At 40.5% G+C, this 20,072-nt stretch overlaps 1 protein-coding gene across 2 annotated transcripts in view; it reads left to right on the plus strand.

Moving 5' to 3' along the window:
* Positions 1–20,072, plus strand: part of NYAP2 (neuronal tyrosine-phosphorylated phosphoinositide-3-kinase adaptor 2) — a gene marked incomplete at both ends in the record, with an annotated part of 208,201 nt that overhangs the window by 120,593 nt on the left and 67,536 nt on the right. Inside the window, one exon of one of the 2 annotated variants that reach the window (XM_079781824.1) lies at positions 12,381–13,478. In XM_079781824.1, coding sequence (XP_079637950.1) covers positions 12,381–13,478 — 1,098 coding nt within the window. Of the gene's footprint in view, positions 1–12,305; positions 13,479–20,072 lie in introns of both variants that reach the window. The other variant, XM_079781825.1, reaches the window with a different exon arrangement.

A 20,072-nucleotide genomic window follows, 5' to 3' on the forward strand; every position in this document is an offset into this window, starting at 1 on the left:
GATAACCAAGGACAAAATAGGAAACGAGGAAGGTTACACGAAAGAAAGAAATGAAGCATACATGAAGTAAAAAGAAAACTATGAGGAAAGGAAGCAGTGACACTATAATTGGGCCTTTAAAGCTGGGGAGGTTTTTTGTTTCGGTCAGGTGATGGAAGAGGAGAGGAAAATGTCAGAGCAAAGTCTGAGCACGTACATATCTGAGAAGTATGGGAAACAGTGGTGGTTTGGTTTGGCCAGAAGAAAGAGTATGAAGAATGCCATGGAGAAAAGCATGGAGATTATGTTTGGCTGTGCTAGGATGTCTGGCACGCTACTATAGCAGTTCTTTACTACCACAGAGACATCCCAGTATGGTGTCATTTTCACACACACCAAGGATGAGGGTATAAAGTTTTAAGGTACGTTTGTTTCTTATTTCCTACTTATTTCTTATTTTCTGTGACATTGTTTTAAATGGCTTTACTATATTAAGCTTTGCATCAACAAAAAAAATGTTTTCTCTTTTTTTTCCAGGAAATAATTGTTATAACCTCAAAATTAATGGTCTAGGATAATGTTTACAAAGTCATTAGACCTTAAGTGTTATACCTTGCAGGATCTAACTTGTGAATTCTGTCTGCCCTGTGTTCCTTCATGTCCCCCTTGGATATTTCCTTAGTGTGAGGGAACTTCAAAGAGGACCATTTAATTCCTGAGTTAATTTTTCTGGACTTCTTTTTTGGCAGGTAAAATATTTAACCTGTCTCAATGTCAACTTGAGTAATGTTGAAAATTGGTCCATTGACCCCTCTCTCACCTTTACCTTCATTTCTTTTGTTATTATCCCTCAGATGCTTCATAATTTTCCTCCCTCTTAATTCAAGTAATGCCTACAGAAATGGCAAATTATGGGTATGATCTTGACTCTTTATAGTCACTGGAGGAGATCTGAAATACCTAATGCTGATTCAGATAATGCAAAGGTCTACCAATTCACTGGACAGTGAATGAATATTTATCAAGAACCTGTGAATTTCTAGTCACTTTATACAGATAATTTAGCTAAGATCAAAACAAATAGGGAACCACTGTTTTCAAGTGGGGAAAATACATACACTGGCACCTAGAAGCTTGCATAAAGCAATTGAGAAACAGACAAGAGAAATACCCAGTGTAATAAAAGCAAACTGGGTGGCCATGGAAGACTTCTCCAAAGAAGTGACTTTTATGCTTATGTGAGTGCTACAAAGAATCCAGCTAGGTATAGTTTACTGATGTCAAACAAACAAACAAACAAAAAAATAGAGCTGTATCATAAAGCAGTAAAAAACAGATTTTATTTAGGACACTTGCTATAGGAGAAAAGACCTCTCTGTATAGAAATGGCTCAATTCCAAATACAAGAGGAGCAAATGAGGATTTATAGCCAAGCAACAGGAGGGGATCAGTAGATAGAAAATTACTAAAAGGAAACAGCAGGTGTATGGGAGTTCTGGCTAAACCAACTTAATAGGATCCTTGCTGAAGACATACCAGTGTGATCAGACATCACCAGTGGGATGGTGGAGCAAGAAGACCTGGATTGGATATAGAAGGTGATCAGATAGAGAGGGTGGGGGTTTCTGGTTAAACTTACTTAGCAAGGTTAATGCTAAGACTGGATTTTACACTGATGGGCCTACAGGAAGGTTCAGAACCCTGACTAAAGTTTGGTCAAACAAATATTTTTTGTCCTTTATGGAACCTAATATTTTAACACATTGACCAGTTGGGATCATCCCTGCACAACATTCCTCTACTTGATAGGGACATTACCACCAGATCTTTTCCCTACTCCTTCTAGACTTATGTAAAATATGTAATGGCAGGTGGAATCTGAGAGACTTCAGTAGTGTTGTCAAGGAAATGCCCACAGCCCAGCTACCATTTTTGTCCTTTACAATGTCTAAAAAGAATCCCATGATCAGTGCAGGAGGGGAGTGATCTGGAAACATGATATTGCCTTGGCATGGAAATATCAAACTAGACATTATGATAAACATTGTGAACAAAGGGCTGTGTCTCCTTAGGAATGCTGTCTACTTTCCCAGACAGGTTCCCATGAGATGGTGTTACTGTTGTGAATTTTCCCTGGTACAGAACTGGCCTTCAATCTATAAGCTCAGAAACTACATCTCATCAGATATCTAAAGCATCTAAGATGTCTCAATAACCAGCTCAAAAGAGATTGGCACAGGTCTTGGTCTGTTTGGGCTGCTGTAACAGAATACCACATGCTGGGTAACTTATATACAACAGAAATTTATTTCTTACAATTCCGGAAGTTGGAAGTCCTAGGTCAGGGTGCCAGCACAGTTGGGTTCTGATGAGAGTTCGCTTCCAGGCTTTGAATTGTTGACATCTCACTGTGTCCTCACACGGTGGAGGGAATAGGGAGCTCTTGGAGTCTCTTTTATTAGAGCATTAGTTCATTCATGAGACCACACCCTTATGATCTAATCACTTCCCCAATATCCCTGGCTAATCGCACTGGCTGTTGGGACTTCAACATGTGAATTTGGGAGAGATGCAAACATTCAGATCAAACCGAATTCTACTTTGCTTGTTTCTAATGAAAATATTCATACAGACGACATGGATAATATTTTGGAAAATTATTAAAAGATTTCTTGCCCTGGCCCGTGCAGCTTAGTTGGTTGGGCTTAGTCCAGTGCACTGAAGTGTTTGTTTCTCCAGTCAGGACACAAGCCTGGGTTATGGGCTCCATTCATGATAGGGGGCATGCAGGAAGCAGTTGATCAATGTTTCCCTCTCACATTTCTCTTTCTCTCTCTTCCTCTCCTTCCCCTCTCTCGACCAATCAATCAATCAATCAATCAATAGGTTTTTTGGTGAATCTGAACTTAGAAAATGAATTCATAAGAATCATATATGTAGAGGCTTCAGGCTCTACTAGCGTGTGGGGTCCTGCACAACAGAATATAACAGAGGGCCATATCCTCTGGGCACTGCTGGGAGTTGGATCATGTTTTGCTCTGAGTTTCTCCTGTTCCTTGAGGCTGGAAAGCTCCCCTCTGGTTTTTCTTCCTTTACGTATGTTAATACCTTTGGTCTGCTTTCAATTCAGTCTTTTTGAATAGTCTTTTTTTATTTCTCTTCTTTGAGTCATCCTGGGTTGATTTTATAATACTCAGAAGGCAATCTTACTTCCTTAATTTCTCCATTCTGGAAGGATGCTTTCTGTTTCCTTGGGGTGCACACTGTAGCTCTATGAAAATAACAATGGCATTTTCTATGAGATACCCAGGAAAACAGGAAATTAATTTGGGGATTTTTTCCCCAGCTATCTATTGCTGTGTAATAAACCAGCCCAAAATACTATGGTTTAAAACAGCAACACTTTATTATTTCTTATCATTCTGTGAGTTGACTTGTCTTATATGGGTGGCTCTTCTAATCTGTGTGACATTGGTTGAGGTCTCTTATTTGGCTGTATTCAGCTGGTAGTTGGGATTAGTTTGAAGGTCCAAGAAATCTTCACTCATGTGTCTGGGCTACCTTTTTCCACCATATGGCCTCTTCAGATGATTAAGTTGAGCTTCTTCATAGGATGTTGGTCTAAGATCTTGGCGATTGGCTTTCAAGATAAAGGAAGTAAAAGCTGTCAGTTCTCTTAAATATAAGACTTAGTATCATTTATGCCATATTCTATTGGTGAAGGCCGTCCCTGATTTGAGGAGAGCAAGATAGACTCTACCTATTGATAGCTAGCATGCATACAAGGAGGGAAGAATTTGAGGGTGGCTTTCTTGAAAAACTGCTATCACAATTTGGCTCCTAGCCACAATATTTCCAACAAGCGCAATACTGTCACCCTTTGTGGAAATGTCTCTTTGCATTACAACATCAGCTTAAAATCTAGTATTTCATCATCTAAATCATGCTCATGTGCCACAAGGCTTCTGTGGCAAAGGTGTTTGAACTACCAGTAAAAGTACAATTTACCTGCTCTGCAAAATCTGACATAGACTGGTGGGTCAGGAAGAGGAAAACTGCAATGTACAGTTCAAAAAAGTTGGGGCTGGAGATCAGAGAGGCACAAGAAGTCACCAGCTCATTTGCACACCTGTTTCCAGTCCTGCCTATTGCAAGGACAGAGAATATTTACTGATGAAGGCTCAGTTCTTATCACAGAATGATAAGAAATAATACAGCTCAGTTCTGCTCCCTAGTTTTGGTTCTCTGTGGCTCTTGGCTTTGCTCTCTGCGATCTTAGACCTGCTCTCCACACTCTCCTTTCTTGGCCATAAGAAATGACCTGTCTCTGAGCTGAATCTGAGTATTCTTCTTAGTTCTTTTCCAGCCCAAGGTTTTTTTTACAATTTAAATTTGAACCTTGTCTGCCCCTTTTAGTCAAAGTTGGCAAAGCTCTTTTATAATTTTTGTGGTTTTCCTGTGAGTCAAGTTATACTCTGTTTTTCATTAGACAAAAGGCAGAAACAGAAATTATTTTGAGTCAGGCCTGTCTCTTCTTAGGATTGTGGTTAGGGTGTTGGGGAACATTTGTTAGATTCTTAAAAGTCAGAGTTCTCAATAAGGTCTCTAATAGCCATACACTTAGCTTGATTATTTCTCCAAGATTACATTTTACTGGCTGAGCTCTGGATTTGACCCTTGTCTTGTGGCCATTTTTCACTTTGAAAACCTTTAGCTGCTCAGAGAAGGCTTTGTGGCAAGTCCTGGGTTGAAACTATTTCCTTTCATTTTTGCTTGAGAACTGAATAGCTGCTCCCTTAATCCCCCTTTCTATCTTGCAATCTTTTATCATGCATGGCTCAAACAAGCCAGCGAGCACATTCACATTCTTCCAGAACCCTCCTTAGGCAGGTCCACAATTTCATTGGGTACATTTTACAGTATCTACAGTACACAGATAATTGTCTTGACTCTTTTTTCTTAATGAAGTATGACATAGCTCTCCTTCTTTTCAGCTTCTGATCATAGCAATTTCCTTATCAATTTTCTGCCTCCAAACAGTGTCCTCGCTGTCTTTCAGGCTTCTGCCACCACCCAGTCCCAAAGTCAAAGCACAAGTTTTAGATTTTGTTACGAGAGCACCAACCTGCCACCACCAGTTTCAGATGGGTATACATGAATTACAAACTACCCCCAAATTTAGAGACACAAAAGCAATGATCATATTTGTTCATAATTCTGTGGGTTAAGAATTTAGTATGATATGGTGGAGATGACATGTCACTGATCAAAAGTGTCTGCTCAGTCACCTTAGAGGCCCAGATAGCTGGGGAGTGACTGTTTCATCTTAACTGGGGTCATATGGCAGCAGTTTCATTTTCATGATTGATTGATTGAGGTGTGTGTGTGTGTTTTAATATATTTTTATTGATTTCAGAGAGGGAGAGAGAGATAGAAACATCAATGATGAGAGAGAATCATCGATCGGCTACCTCCTGCATGCCCCACATGGGAATTGAGCCTGCAACCCAGGAATGTGCCCTGACCAGGAATAAAACCTTGACCTCCTGGTTCATAGGTCAACACTCAACCACTGAGACACACCAGCCAGGCGATTGAGTTTTTGTTTTGTTTTTGTTTTGTTTTGTTTTGTTTTCTCCCCATGGTTATCTGGGGCTTCCTCACAGCTTGGTGACCTCAGAGTAGGCAGACTTCTTTCATGGTGCCTGGCTTCCTTTAGGGCAGTGGTTCTCAACCTTTCTAATGCCATGACCCTTTAATACAGTTCCTCATGTTGTGGTGACCCCCAACCATAAAATTATTTTTGTTGCTACTTCATAACTGTAATTTTGCTACTGTTAATTAATCATAATGTAAATATCTGTGTTTTCCGATGGTCTTAAGCTCTACAGCAGCGGTTCTCGACCTGTGGGTCACGACCCACAGGTTGAGAAATGGTAGCAGGGTCGCGGCATTAGAAAGATTGAGAACCACTGCTTTAGGGGAAGGTGAAAGCTGCCAAACGGAAGGGAGAATAAATAGACCCTACCACTGGAGGGATGGAAAAGTATGCATATGCAGGGAGGGGAAGAATGGATGGAGTTTACAGAAGACTATGAACCACAGATTTTTCTGCTTTAGGATTGTTCAGACATTCCTCATCATAACCTGCAATAAGAGATACATGAGACCTAGAAATACCTCTATACTTGTAAATTAATATTATTCCAAGAAACAAAATTTACCAACATTATCACATGAAATGCACTGATATTTTCTAACTTATTTTAATTCACTTTTTCAAAATGTTGGTTATAAAACTCAAAATTTATTTTATAACTATTGAGTTGAGATGAGTAATTCAAAACACAGTGGTTCTAATTAAAGTTTCTTACTGTCTACATGATGAAAGTGAATATCAATAAAAGTATATTCCATAATAATTTGCCAAATTATACAGCTTGACTGAGGCAAAGAAGAGATAATCATGTTTTCTAGCTTAAACCAAGATTTTTTTCAGTCCCACTGGACTTTAAAACCACACTGTTAAGCACATTCCATGTCTTACCTTGTTTCCATCCAAACTTTGATGTGAGTTCTCTGTTTATATTGTCACTAGGTCCAGGAAAAAAACACAAGTCCTACAACTGCAAACCCAATTATCACACTATCTTGGTCCTCCTGTAACAGACTAAAGGCATCTGCAAGTTCCATCCTTTTACAAACACCTTCATTAAAAAAAGAAAAAGAAAGAAAAAGGAACTATTTTGCAGATGGCATTGTGGGGCTTGTGACTATGAAAATATCCCTGAGACCTTTGGAATCGTGAGTTGTGAAACAAGAGTTATTGTGAGCACAATTCTGCTGAATGTGGAAACGTGTTTCTCACTTTCCGGAATCAGCCAGTTCTAGTACCAAACAGTGTGGACCTTTCTTCTCTCCACTGGACTCTCATTTCCTGATTTGAATGTCTCTTTCAATATACCTTTATAACTAGAGCTAAAAGCTGTGGTTCCATCATCATTATGTGGGCAGAGAAGACCTTTTAAAATAATACTTTATGCCATATAATGAGATCAAAATAATGTAATCACAGCCTTTTTCCTTTGTTTTAATAGGTATAAAGGATTGGGGAGTGTGTTGGGAGGAAGGGTGAAAAGGTGAAGGGATTAAGCAAAAAAACAACAACAAACAAACAAACTCATAGACACAAACAACAGTATGGTGATTACTGTGTTTTGTCTCTTATCACATCTTGGTTCAAGAACATCCACAGATACAATAGTCTAGTTTTGAATTACACTTTTTAAAAATCCTCACCTGAGGATATACTTTCATTGATTTTGGAGAGAGAGAGAGAGAGAGAGAGAGAGAGAGAGAGAGAGAGAGAGAGACAGAGACAGAGAGAAAGAGAGATGTTTGAGAGGGAACATTGATCAACTGGTTGCCTCCCTTAGGCACCATGACTAGGGAGCAAATCTGAAACCTAGGTATGTGCCTTGACCTGGAAATGAACCCACAAATTTTTAGTGCAGGTGACAACATTCCAATCAATTGAACTACACCTGCCAGGGCTATACATTTTTAAAATAAGGAAAAATTTATTTCGGAAGGCTAGATTGACAAGGAACATGGTAGATTTCCAAAATTAACTGTGAAAAACAGATCATCTGGGCCTGACTGAAAGCCATGCCTAACCTTTGTTGCCTTTCAAAAATGTCACTTTCTGCTTATTCAATGTTACTGTCATTCTATTATTTTACGCATTAAAATTCGTGTTCTGGAGCTGAAGGGGAATTATTGCTTCTATCTTCGGGCTTATTAGAAATAATTTAAAATTCATTCAATAGCAATAAAAATCACCTTTATTTATGGTTGAATGTTAAAATTTGCAATGCAATTTTTGTCTTTTATTAGTAGTATTTCAGCATTCATATATATACATATATCTCAAGACTATTTTAAGTACCTTATAAAGAAACAGCTTTCTAAACATGAATTTTTCTTTAATTATTAATTCCTAGAGTGAGGGTAAAGTATAATTAATTACGTGACAATGTTGCTTAAAATGTCAGACTTTGCCTTATAAGGGGAATTTAAAAATAGCATGTATGACACTTGAAACAAAATTTTTTTGCCCCCTAAATTATTTACTCAGTATTTGGACTAAGGTAAAACCAGATGATAAATGGCAAGTGGAGAGAAAAATCAGATCATTAGAAAATAAATATTTTCCTCCTCTGATTTTCCATAAAAGATCACTCGTCACTCAGTTTTACAGGGTCTTTATATAAGGCTCAACATCATGAGATTGTAAGGGAGATATGGAATAGGAAGCAGATGATGCCTGGGAAAAATATGTCCCAATATTAAAGGAATTAATCTGTTTATTCATCCCAATCATCTATAATAGACTTAACATTTCACTATCTATATAATCCTAAAAAAATCTCATTTCAAATTTAGAACAATACAGAAGAAGAGGACTGGGAAACAAAATGTGCTTGAATTATGAGTGCCTGCATTAGGCTCTTTTCAGCACCCAGGGAAGGGGAGAGGGAAGAAGTTTGCCCACATGATGAAGCATTTCCTACATAAGATTGTCTGGAGAATTGCTTCAGCTGGTGGGCAGCAGAATAGAGAGGAGTAAGGAGTCAATATGCTAAAGCAAATGACAGCAGCAAACAAAACATCCAGCAAACGAGTCGGAATCCAATGGCAAATGCCTTGACACAATTCAGAGGTTGCAGAGTCAACTAGAAAAGAAGAACCATAGTAACAGGTGGTGTACAGTGAGGGTGCTCCTGGGTGAGTACCTAGGAAGAGCATCTCTGTATTCAGCTGCAATGTGCTCTCTGTAAAATGGTTTCAGGGGGCGAGGAGGTGTAGGCAGGAACAGGGAGAAATTTAATGTAAAGACTGGAAAAGAGTTGTATTAATTCTTAAAATAACAAAGCTAATTAAAGTACTCCAATTTCAGAGGAAGAAATTAAAATGATTGCTTGTCACTCACTCAGCTTTACAGTGTCTTTTCGGAAGACTCAATAAATACACAGCTATTTAAGTCAACTTGAGCTTCCTTAATAAACTACCAAAGACTGGGTGGTTTAAACAACAGAGATTTATTTGCTCAGTTTTTGAGGCCAGAAGTCTAAGAACAAGGTGACAACATGGTTGGTTTGTGGTGAGAACGCTCTTCCTGACTTGTAGATGGCTGCCTTTTTGCTACGTCCTCACGTAGTGAGAGAATGAGAGAGCAAGCAAACTCTCTGGTATCTCTTCTCATAAGGGCCCTAATCCCATCCATTGTGAGAGCTGAACCCTTATGATCCCATCTCAATCTAATTATCCTCCACAGATCCCATCCCCAAGAACCATAACATTGGGGGCTAGGACTTCAACATGAATTTGGGGGAACACAATTCAGTCCATAGCAATTGTCAGTTTTGATTATCTCAGGGTTACATATTATATTTTATTCCCCTTACTCAGACAATATCTGTACTTGGTTGGGCATTGACGTTATCCTCACTGTACAAATGTATTCTCTAAATTCCTTTCTAATGAATAATTGTTCTACCTTAATTCTAACTACATTGTGTTCTAGAAAATAACCTTCTCTTTTTTCAATCATTTTATAAATAGCAAGGGTCTTCAATGCATTTTTTTTGTTTCAATTAGCAAAAAATAGTGAATGTAATTTGCTGACATTTTGAATGCAACCCAAGCATTGGTCTTGCTCATTCCAAAGGCCTCCTTCTAGTCTACGTAGGGTTGTTTATGAGGATGCTGTTTTTTGTGTGTGTGTGTGTGTGTGTTTTTTTTAGTATCATGTGACTAAATGATACCATTGACCCCCCTCACTGCCTGGGACTCTGGACTATGACATCCCCAATGTAGTTCTATTACCTAGGCTTGGGCTCAGTAGATGTTTAAATTATGTCTGTCCTGTTACTTCTCTCCATGCAACTACTCACGTCTAAGTTGGGATGTCTGAGTTGGTGAAGGGTCAAAGAAAACAAAAGTGAATTGTAATTTAGGAGGGAGATACATGAAAATGTTATTCCAAGTTTAATTATTCCCATGTAATGAAGTTATCCATCACATGGACACCTCCATTCACAAAGTACCTCACTATTCAGACTCCTTTCCTCTGTGGTTTCCCGCAACCCCAAACTTTTCAATCTCTGGAATCCAGTAGTCAAATGCAAATATTTTTCCAGAGCACAAATTACTCAGTTTAGGGTAACAGATAGAAAAGAGAAGGAAACAAGCTTCAAAAGCATAGTCTAGGTGGGCATTTGTTCTTCTAAGTCCTGACTCTTTCAAAGTCCTTCCAGAACTAAGTCAATCCTGTGCAAGGATGTATAACTTTACTTGTGGGTTCATATTTTTGTACATAATCTGATGACTTATTTAAATTGTGAAAATTAACCCTTTGCACTCGCTTGCTTTTTTCTCGATTCCTTTATTCTAATGCTAACCGTGTTGAGTCACACTCGACATCCGAGTGCAAAAGGTTAAAATATACAATGATTTCCAAAAATAATAATTAAAACCAGTATGACCCTCCTAAAGAATTATCTGGGTATTTTTCACCCAATTATGTCTCTAGGTTTTTCCCTTTTGGCACCAAAAGACTCCACTGCTATACCACCTGGAAAATGTCATCTGGTTGTTTTTTGTTTTTTTTATTTTTCTAATATGAGTTAAAGAAAATGTCTAGATACATTAAGAACCTTCAATTCAAAAAAAAAATTTGGTTGTAGTCAGTAAAATCAACATCATGGGCACAATGGAACAGAATATTTGAAAGCAGGTATGTTCTAGAAAAGTGAGAGACATATACACTTTTAGAATATTTTATTGGTTCCCTTTATCTGAAGATATGATTGATGTGTAAAGCAGCTGCCTAACTAATCTTTGCTTCTCCTTGAGTAAGTTTTTGAAAAGTTCCCCTGTCTTAAGCATGCTAGTCAATAAAAACAAAGGTGATTTCAGGTGTTTCCTGATTTGTGCCTTGAGACCTTCCCCCCTTAAGGGTGCAATTATAGAGAAAGAAGCCTGTTATTTTCTTATAGTTTTACACTTAGAAGCTCTACTGTCAACTTACATTATATGCTACCATTTACCACAGACAACTACATTCTGCTACATTGCATAATAATGATAATCACTGTAATCATATATCAACACAATGAGATAATGAGATGATAACAAGACTCCAGTACCTTCCCTGTGTGCTAAACAATTAATTTCTGTCACAGACGTGTTCAGCCAGCCTGTTCCACCCCACTGTATGGTGTCAGAAGTTTGTGTTCCATCACAAAGACAAGGGGGTGTAGGGGATTCCAGCAGGCTGTGGGGTGCACTTGTCCCCTATCTGTGAACTTCCAAAAATTATTCCTGAAACTTACGTGTCTCCTCTGGATTATTCTCTGGCAAAACTCTTGATGGGGGTTTTATGTGTCAGGACATATCTAATAAATTCATTCCAAGATAATATTTGGGATATCATAAGAAGTCTTATGAACAAACACAGACAAATACACCATAATCAACAATACCTGAAGATTTGGAGATTAACTTGTCTAGACTCATAAGATTTTTCACATTAATTTCCCCTGAAGTATCAGACCCATCTCTATAGAAGTTATTTGTCTGAACCAAGGCAGAGATTAAGTCTAGCATGCTGGAACATTTTTATCCTAAATGAAAGCAAGATGTGATTATGTGCAATAGCCACATCATTAAAAGGACTCAGTCCCCATAATATTTTTTTACTATTTGTGCTAACAGAAACTATTTTTTTACCCGTGAGTTTCTCCCTTAATTCAAGATGAATTTTTATGACATTTGTTATTGTTTTTATGCAAGTGTTTAATCTGAAGGTTTCTATTTAGAAATTCTGAGACAGAGGGACAAGTAGTTCTGGTTTTAATGCATTTAGCAGTGCAAGTTTATTAACATGAGTTAGAAGATAAATATTACTATTAACCATTACCATTTGTTTTCTAACTATGGGATATATTGGACTTTTGCTTGATTTTTAAAAAGATATATATTTTTTATTGATTTCAGAGATGAAAGAAGAGGGAGAGAGAGATAGAAACATCAATGTGAATCACTGATGGTCTGCCTTCTACAGCCCCCTACTGGGGATAGAGCACGAAACCCAGTTTATGTGTCCTGACTGGGAATCCAACCGTGACCTCCTGGTTCATAGGTCAAGGCTCAACCTGTGAGCCACAGCAGCTGGGCTTTTTGTTTGATTTTTAATCTGGGCCTCAAGCTAGGAATGAAGAAGACTACCCATCCCATTCCAAGTGTGTAATAGTAAGCCCAAGTGCAATTTACTTTTGAAAACTTTCCCATTGTATTCATGGATTTTATTTTCCCCTCTTTTTTTTTTTTTTTTTTAGTTTCAGCCAAACCGAGACCCAACAGTGAGGAGTATTCAAAGAAGATTCCTCCTCCAAAACCGAAACGGAATCCGAACACTCAGCTCAGCACATCTTTTGATGAAACGTACATGAAAAAGCACGCGCCCAGGAGGACCTCGCTCACGCGGGACGCCTCCCTCTCCCAGATGAGCAGCCCCGCAGGGGACCCCGAGGACGAGGAGCCCGTGTACATCGAGATGGTGGGGAACATCCTCCGAGACTTCAGGAAAGAGGATGACGACCAGAGCGAGGCTGTCTATGAGGAAATGAAATACCCCATTTTTGACGACCTGGGCCCAGACTCCAAATGTGACCTTGACCATCACAGTTGTTCTTCGCAGTGTGCTACTCCCACGGTGCCTGACTTGGACTTCGCCAAGTCCTCAGTGCCATGCACGCCAAAGGGTTTGCTTTGCGACATCCCCCCGCCCTTCCCCAACCTGCTTTCCCATAGACCCCCTCTGCTGGTGTTCCCACCTGCCCCCGTGCAGTGCTCCCCCAATTCTGACGAGTCTCCGCTCACCCCGCTGGAGGTCACCAAGCTTCCGGTGCTGGAAAACGTGTCTTACATGAAACAGGCCGGAGCGTCTCCATCCTCGCTGCCCCCCCACGCCTCCGGCCACCCTAAACTGGACAAGGACCAGAGCGGGGCCCTGGGACCTGCTGCTGCTGCCGCCGCCGCCGTGCTCTCCTCGTCCCCTCCCCCGCCATCCACTTTGTACCGAACGCAGTCCCCCCACGGCTACCCGAAAAGTCACTCGGCCTCCCCGTCCCCTGTGAGCATGGGGAGGTCCCTCACCCCCCTCAGTCTCAAAAGGCCTCCCCCCTACGACGCCCTGCATTCTGGCAGCCTCTCAAGGAGCTCTCCATCAGTGCCTCATTCGACCACCAGGCCAGTGTCGCAGGATGGGAGCAAGATGGTCAACGCCTCGGTCAGCACCTACGGGGCGGCTCCCAGCGGCTCCCGGTCCAGGACGCCCACGAGTCCTTTGGAAGAACTAACCAGCCTCTTTACCTCGGGACGAAGCCTGCTGAGGAAGTCGTCCAGCGGCCGCAAGTCGAAGGAACCCGCAGAGAGTAAGTTGTGCGGATCCGGTGCTAGCCTAACGGGTCAGTGTGTGACTTAAAATTACAGGAAGCTCTTATGCACACATAACGCACATAGGTAGTACAGGATCGCCAGTCCTTTTAGTTGAAATCTCAAAACGTGTTGTTTTGCTTCTGCCACGGTACAGAAAATAGTGCTCTCTAGAACCCAAAGTGAAAATCTGCACAATATAACCTATTCATTTAAAATGAAGAATGCTTTTTTTTTTTTAATTGCAATGGAAAGTTTCAATTCTTACAGTGGCTCTGGAAAGTCTAAAGAAAACAGACACTGAAATGTTTAGGTAACTATCTTGATGTGGAGGGAGAAATTATACATTCAAACATGGAATAGATAAATGTTAAATTTATCCTATATTAAAAGCCTACTTGAGCTAATCTGTGTTAGCAAACATTTGCTGGAAAGATAGAAATTTGGATGAAACTTAGTACTTTTTTAACATATAATGAATGATTCTGTCTGCATACTTTATGTTGTTACTAGTGACCCAGTGCACGAAATTCATGCATAGAGGGGTGGGGTCCCTCAGCCCCACCTGCACCCTCTCCAATCGGGGACCCCTGGGGGGATGTCCAATCACTGGTTTAGGCCCGATCTCACAAGCTGGTTCCTAACTGCTCACCTGTATGCCTGCCTGGTCACCCCTAACTGCCTCTGCTTGCCTGTCTGATTGCTCCTAAACCCTCTGCCTGCTTGCCTAATCACTCCTGACTGCCCTCCCCTGCTGGCCTGATCTCACCCCCAATTGCCCTCCCCTGCCGGCCTGATCTTGCCCCCAAGTGCTCTACCCTGCTGGCCTGATCACCCCTAACTGCCTCTGCCTGCCTGATCGCCCCTAACTGCCCTCCACTGCCAGCCTGATATTGCCCCCAACTGCCCTCCTCTGCCGGCATGATCACCACTAATGGTCTCTGCCTTGGCCCCTACCACCATGGCTTTGTCCAGAAGGAAGTCAGACGTCTGGAAAATGGCTGGTCAACCCAGTCTAATTAGCATATTACCCTTTTAGTAGTAAAGGTAGATTATATAGGATAGGATTGCTTCAATGGGGGGGAAAGCCTTTTTCATCAGGAGGAGATGCTCTTGGCAGACAAAAATACATAATCCCTATATCTGGACTGATAGCCAGCCATATGCACTATACTGCCAAACTGGTCATTAAAAAATTGAACTGCTTTCTCACACTGTGCACCAAACAGCTATTGCCCTAAAAACCCCTCCTCAGCCCCCACCTTAGGTTCTGCCTTCGCAGTTCACCCAGATTAGGTTCTGATTGGTCGGTTTCTATGCCAGTCAGTGTAAAAAGCTCCGCCTCCTAGGCAGCCATTGGCTCCTCACACTTCACCCAGAATTAGTTCTGATTGGTCGGTTTCTATGTCGGTCAGCATCTCAGGGCCTATCAATGGGCCTGATCAGAGAGGTGGGGCTGATCAGCAGGCCCAGTGGAGGCCTGAGAGAAAGAGAGGTGCGGCTGCTGGCCAGGCCCCGAGAGAAAGAGAGGCAAGGGCTGATCAACAGCTGCCACGGAGGCTATGGATCAGACCCTGCTTCTCCCTCCAGGCCTCTCTTTGGGCCTGATTCGCAGCCCCTTTGGCAGTCAGTGCTGGGTCTGGGCTCCCACAGCTGTGGCAGTCAGTGCTGGGTCACCACAGCAACCCAACACTGACTTCTGGTAGGTCGAGCCTTTGGTCATTTTGGATGCTATGGATGCTGGGTTTTTATATATTAGGATAATCTGACCTTCACTCTAAACTATAATAGGTTGGTTGTTTCCCTTTTAAAGCCAGGCTTATTAGCACATTATTCCTCTGGTTCTCTTCCTGGATCCATGCATATATAAACCAGGGAAAAATCACTAAGTGATAAATAGGTAGGGAACATTATATTTATACTGAATTTCAAAGACCAGGAAATGTCTGTATCTGAATGTCTAATCCTTTTGTGAACTTGAAATTACTCCATAAGTACAGAATAAAGTCACAACAGACACAGTTTTCTCAATGTCCATTTCATTAAATTGCACTGCTTTCCTGTATTTAAAAATGCCTTAGGCAACTATGTTGATAATTTACCATTTATATCTCAAATGATCCCAGGATTTTTTTTTAGCTCTTTTATTTTAATTTTATTGTTTAAGGTATTACAAATAGTAGCACATATGTCTCTTTTTTAATTTCCATATTGACCTCCCCCCCAGCCTCCCCTACCCCCTGGCACTTGATCTTGTCCCCCTGCCCCTTCCCACAGTGTCTTGAGTCTGTTGGTTGTGCTTATATGCATGCATACAAGTCCTTCAGTTGATCTCTTACCGCCCCTCCACCTCCCCAGCACAGGATTTTGTTATTTATCTATACATGCAGACTGAGGACCTTCCTTAAAGGAAAAAAAATCCTTAATAATGTTGATGATGAAGGTGATGATGACACTCCTTAGATAATTAATATTCATTGGTACTTATAAACCACTTATCTTGCCTATTTTTTCTTTACCCAGAGAGATTTATCAAAGTGTTAGCAGCTTAAATAATCCCCTGCCCCCACCCCAACCCATTTTATTTACCTGACTAAAGGCAACAATTTGTATTATGTTGGACATGTCTGGTATTAAATACACCATTACATGCGTACATCCAATTATTTTAAAAATTGAATTAAAAATTAGGAACCACCTATTTCTAGAACAGTGGTTCTCAGCTGGGTCAGTTTTGTCCCCAGGGCCAGCCATTTGGCAACATCTGGAGACCTTTTTTGGTTGTCAGAACTGGGGATGCTACTGAAATCCTGTGGGTAGAAGCCAGGGATGCTGCTTAATGGCCTACAGTGCACAGGACAACCACACACACACACACACACACACACACACACACACACACACACCACGACACATACAGTTATCTGGTCCACAAGAACAATAGTCAATAGTGTCAGGTTTGGGAAACCATGATCTATATTTATTAAAGTTTCTTATAGATGATAACTTGGTTTAAACACAGATCAGGTAAGGTTTCTGGAATAAGGTGGAGGAAAAAAATAAAGAAAACAATTTTACTTTCAAATATGTAATAGTGACATTAATTGAAGTTTCATCCTAGAACTGGTGAAATTATTGAATTTTCTCCTTACCTACCAGTTTCTTTGCAGGATTCTTCACAGCTCCAGCTGGCAGCTACACCAATTAGCTAGAAAAAGTATATGTAAAAGAAGTGATTAACTAATGGAGTTATTTCAAGAAAAATCCATCTGTTAGAATCAGTCTATGTGTTGTATGTCACAGACTTCTCCAGTTGACTCCAAAATGAGCTTTGTGTGCTTCTAAAACAAAGCTTGCATGTGGAAAAATGATCCAGGCCCTTTATAGCTTTTAGGGATTCGAGGATTGAATTTCTTCCCATGTGCTGTTAGCCATGTATGGGCTTTTCAGAGAAAGGGCATGCCCTGAGTTATTTTTAACTTCAATCTTACATAAATAGAAGAGAGGAAAAATGCTGATAGCACAAGTGTATAATCTAATGATATTCACTTTTGACTCTGGAAGATAAAAGAAAGACACTATCAGATGCTAACAAAATCATAGGGGCTCTCAGAATCCCTCTGTAATCCAAAAAGTAGATCCAAAATTGATGATAATTGATAGTTAACCTATAATTACTGTTGCAGTATGCCCAGTGATACAGCTCTCCCCTTCACCCTTGCCAGATAGGATTTGTAGGTGCCTGCTGATACCATAGGGATGTAATAAATGATATGAAGCAGTATAACATTCATGACTCCTGAGTCTCAAGTGGTATATATATTTTTTTACATTTCAGGAATAAGAGTTATATGGGTATGTTTATTCTCTATACCCCTCTGGCTTTACTGGAAATGTCAATTTTGATAATTTTCTAGTATTCAATTTAAAGCACATTTACTCCTTTTTCAATTTTTAAAAATCTATGTCAAATAAAATTTATGGCTTCAACTCTTATTTTTAATAAACTGTGAAAGACAAAGCTAATTTAATAATTTCATATCTTAAAAGCTTACAATTCTTAATGGGTATAGGGTAAAATGAAGAGATAAAATGAGACAATATGGGTAGATTATGAGTCAATTTCATTTCACTTTACAATTTTCTACATACAGCCTTCACATTAATTGTTCTCAGAAGCATTTTTTCCAGGTTGATAGGACATTGTAATGTTGTTTAACTATATATGAGGACATTTGATAGTCTCGCTAATGATAATAATTTTGATTTGAATTGGTTATTAATATTTTTTAAATTTTTGCAGAGAGATGAAGGATATGAGGCATGTAAGAAGCGATTAACTTGCATTTTATTGCTGTATATATTTTTTTTGTCTATACACGAAAAGTAGGTGAAGTATAAATATGATTTAAAGTGAATTTGGAGGCTCAAATGATAAATTTTCTACCTATTATTTTTTAATCTTCACCTGATGACATGTTATTATTTATTTTAGAGAGAGAGGAAGTTAAACAGAGAGCTAGAGAAACATCCATCAATTGCCTCCCATATGAGCTCTGACTGGGGATCAAACCCACAACCTGGGTATGTGCTGTGACTGGGAATCAAACCTACAACCTTTTGGTGTGTGGGACAATGCTCCAAGGAACTAAGCCACACCAGCCAGGGATCTAGGTCATGAATGGAGCTAAAGAAGGTATAAAGAAAAGAAATGATGTAGGCCATTCATCTAGTATTGTTATGAATAAAAAGTAAAAATGGTGGGCTGGCATTGCCAAAGAGCTTCCTCATACTCAACAACAGTTCACATTAATGGAGATACAGAGTTTTCTACTGTTAAGTTTCATTTTTAAACCTTTTAAAAATTCTCTCATTTAAGAAATATCAATTTTCCAAGAACTGATCTGTCCTGGGAAACACAGAATGAATGCTATTTTATTTTAGGAGAATCTACACCTTTTGTTTAGCTTATTTAAAATATTCTTTTTAAAATAAAATTCAGCAAACAAAATAATTAAGGAATTTATCTGTCCTCATTTTCATTCCTTTTCATTCCTGAAACTAGGGACTGACAAAGAGTGGGTAGGGAAAAGCAGGTATAGTTCTCCCTCGATATCTCTGAGGGACCTCCCTCAGATACCAAAATCCAAGGAAACTCAAGTCCCTTATATAGTAATGGTGTAGTAGTTACGTATAATCTATGAACACCCTCCCTCATACTTTAAATAATCTCCAAATACATGGTAGGGCAAAAATACATTTACAGTTGTTTCTATGGAAAATAATATAATAATCCTATCTAATAAAGAGGTAATATGCTAATTGACCATCACACCCTCACAAAGATTGCAGATCCCAAAGCCAATAAGGAGGGAATATGCTAATTGACTGCCACGGCTTCAAAGATGGCGGAGCCCACAGCATAAGATTGAGGCGCCCAGTCCCCTCAGACCCGCCAGGGCGGCAGGCAGATGGCATGGCCAGGACCGCCCCCAAGTCCTGGAGTCCCCCAGTCCCCTCAGCCCCCCAGCTGCCCAGGGCCAGCCCGAGGCACAGGCAAGCCTTGGATGGCAGCTGCCCAGTCGATACCCGAGGCGCAGGCAAGCCTCGAATGGTGGCTGCCCAGCCATCCATGGCTGCCCGAGGCTCAGGTAACCAGGCCGACCGAGGCTTGTGCTGCCGTCAGTGGCAGCAGCAGAGGTGTGATGGGGGCGTCACCTTCCCCTGACCGCCAGGTCGCCTCCTGCCCCTGAGGGCTCCCGGAATGTGAGAGGAGGCAGGCCGGGCTGAGGGACCCCCCCTCCAGTGCATGAGATTTTATGCACCAGGCCTCTAGTTAATAAATAATAACACAAGAATACACTTTATGTTTTGCTACTCACAACTGTAAACCTACTTTTGCCAGACCCTGTGCAAGGTAAATGCTATGTAAATAGTTGTTGTACTGTAATTTTTAGGGAATAATGACAAGAAAAAAAGGCTGTTCATGTTTAGCACAGACACAGCCATTGTAGATCTAAATACGTAGTAAACACGAGCACCATATTCTTTTCAGTATTTTTCAATATGTGGATGGGGGATCCATGGACACAGAGGACCAACTGTACAAAGAAACCAAAGAGAAAGGTGGAGAATAGAGCCCACAACTTGATATTTCTCATTTGCTCTGGACAGTGGGTGAGCCCTCAGCCTGTGACTGCCCACCGACAAGCATGTTGACTTCGGGCAGAACTTCTATGTGCATGGCAACTTGGAGCTACATGGTCAGAGATGGGGGCTGGATCTTGAACCTCTGGAGTGCTGGGATTCTTTACAGGCATTTGGGGCTTGAGCTACACCCAGAAACCCTGAAGATACCTCAGAGGATATCATGAGCGGGAGGATTCCAGAAGGCCTGACAAGACCCAGGCCTATAGGCCCTGTTAAACATCACCTTTGTCAGGCCCTCTCCTTATGTTTGCTGGTTGCCTACCTCAAGGCTCCTTCCAGCACTCAGAAGGAAAATGGAGCCAAAATCTCCAAAAGAAGCCCCATGCAAAATGCTTTTGAGCATTGCCTCTCTTTTCAGATTTGTGTTCATGTGTAGTTGACAG

The sequence above is a fragment of the Cnephaeus nilssonii genome, assembly GCF_951640355.1.
Source record: "Cnephaeus nilssonii genome assembly, chromosome: 10".
NCBI classification, from domain to species: Eukaryota; Metazoa; Chordata; class Mammalia; order Chiroptera; family Vespertilionidae; genus Cnephaeus; species Cnephaeus nilssonii.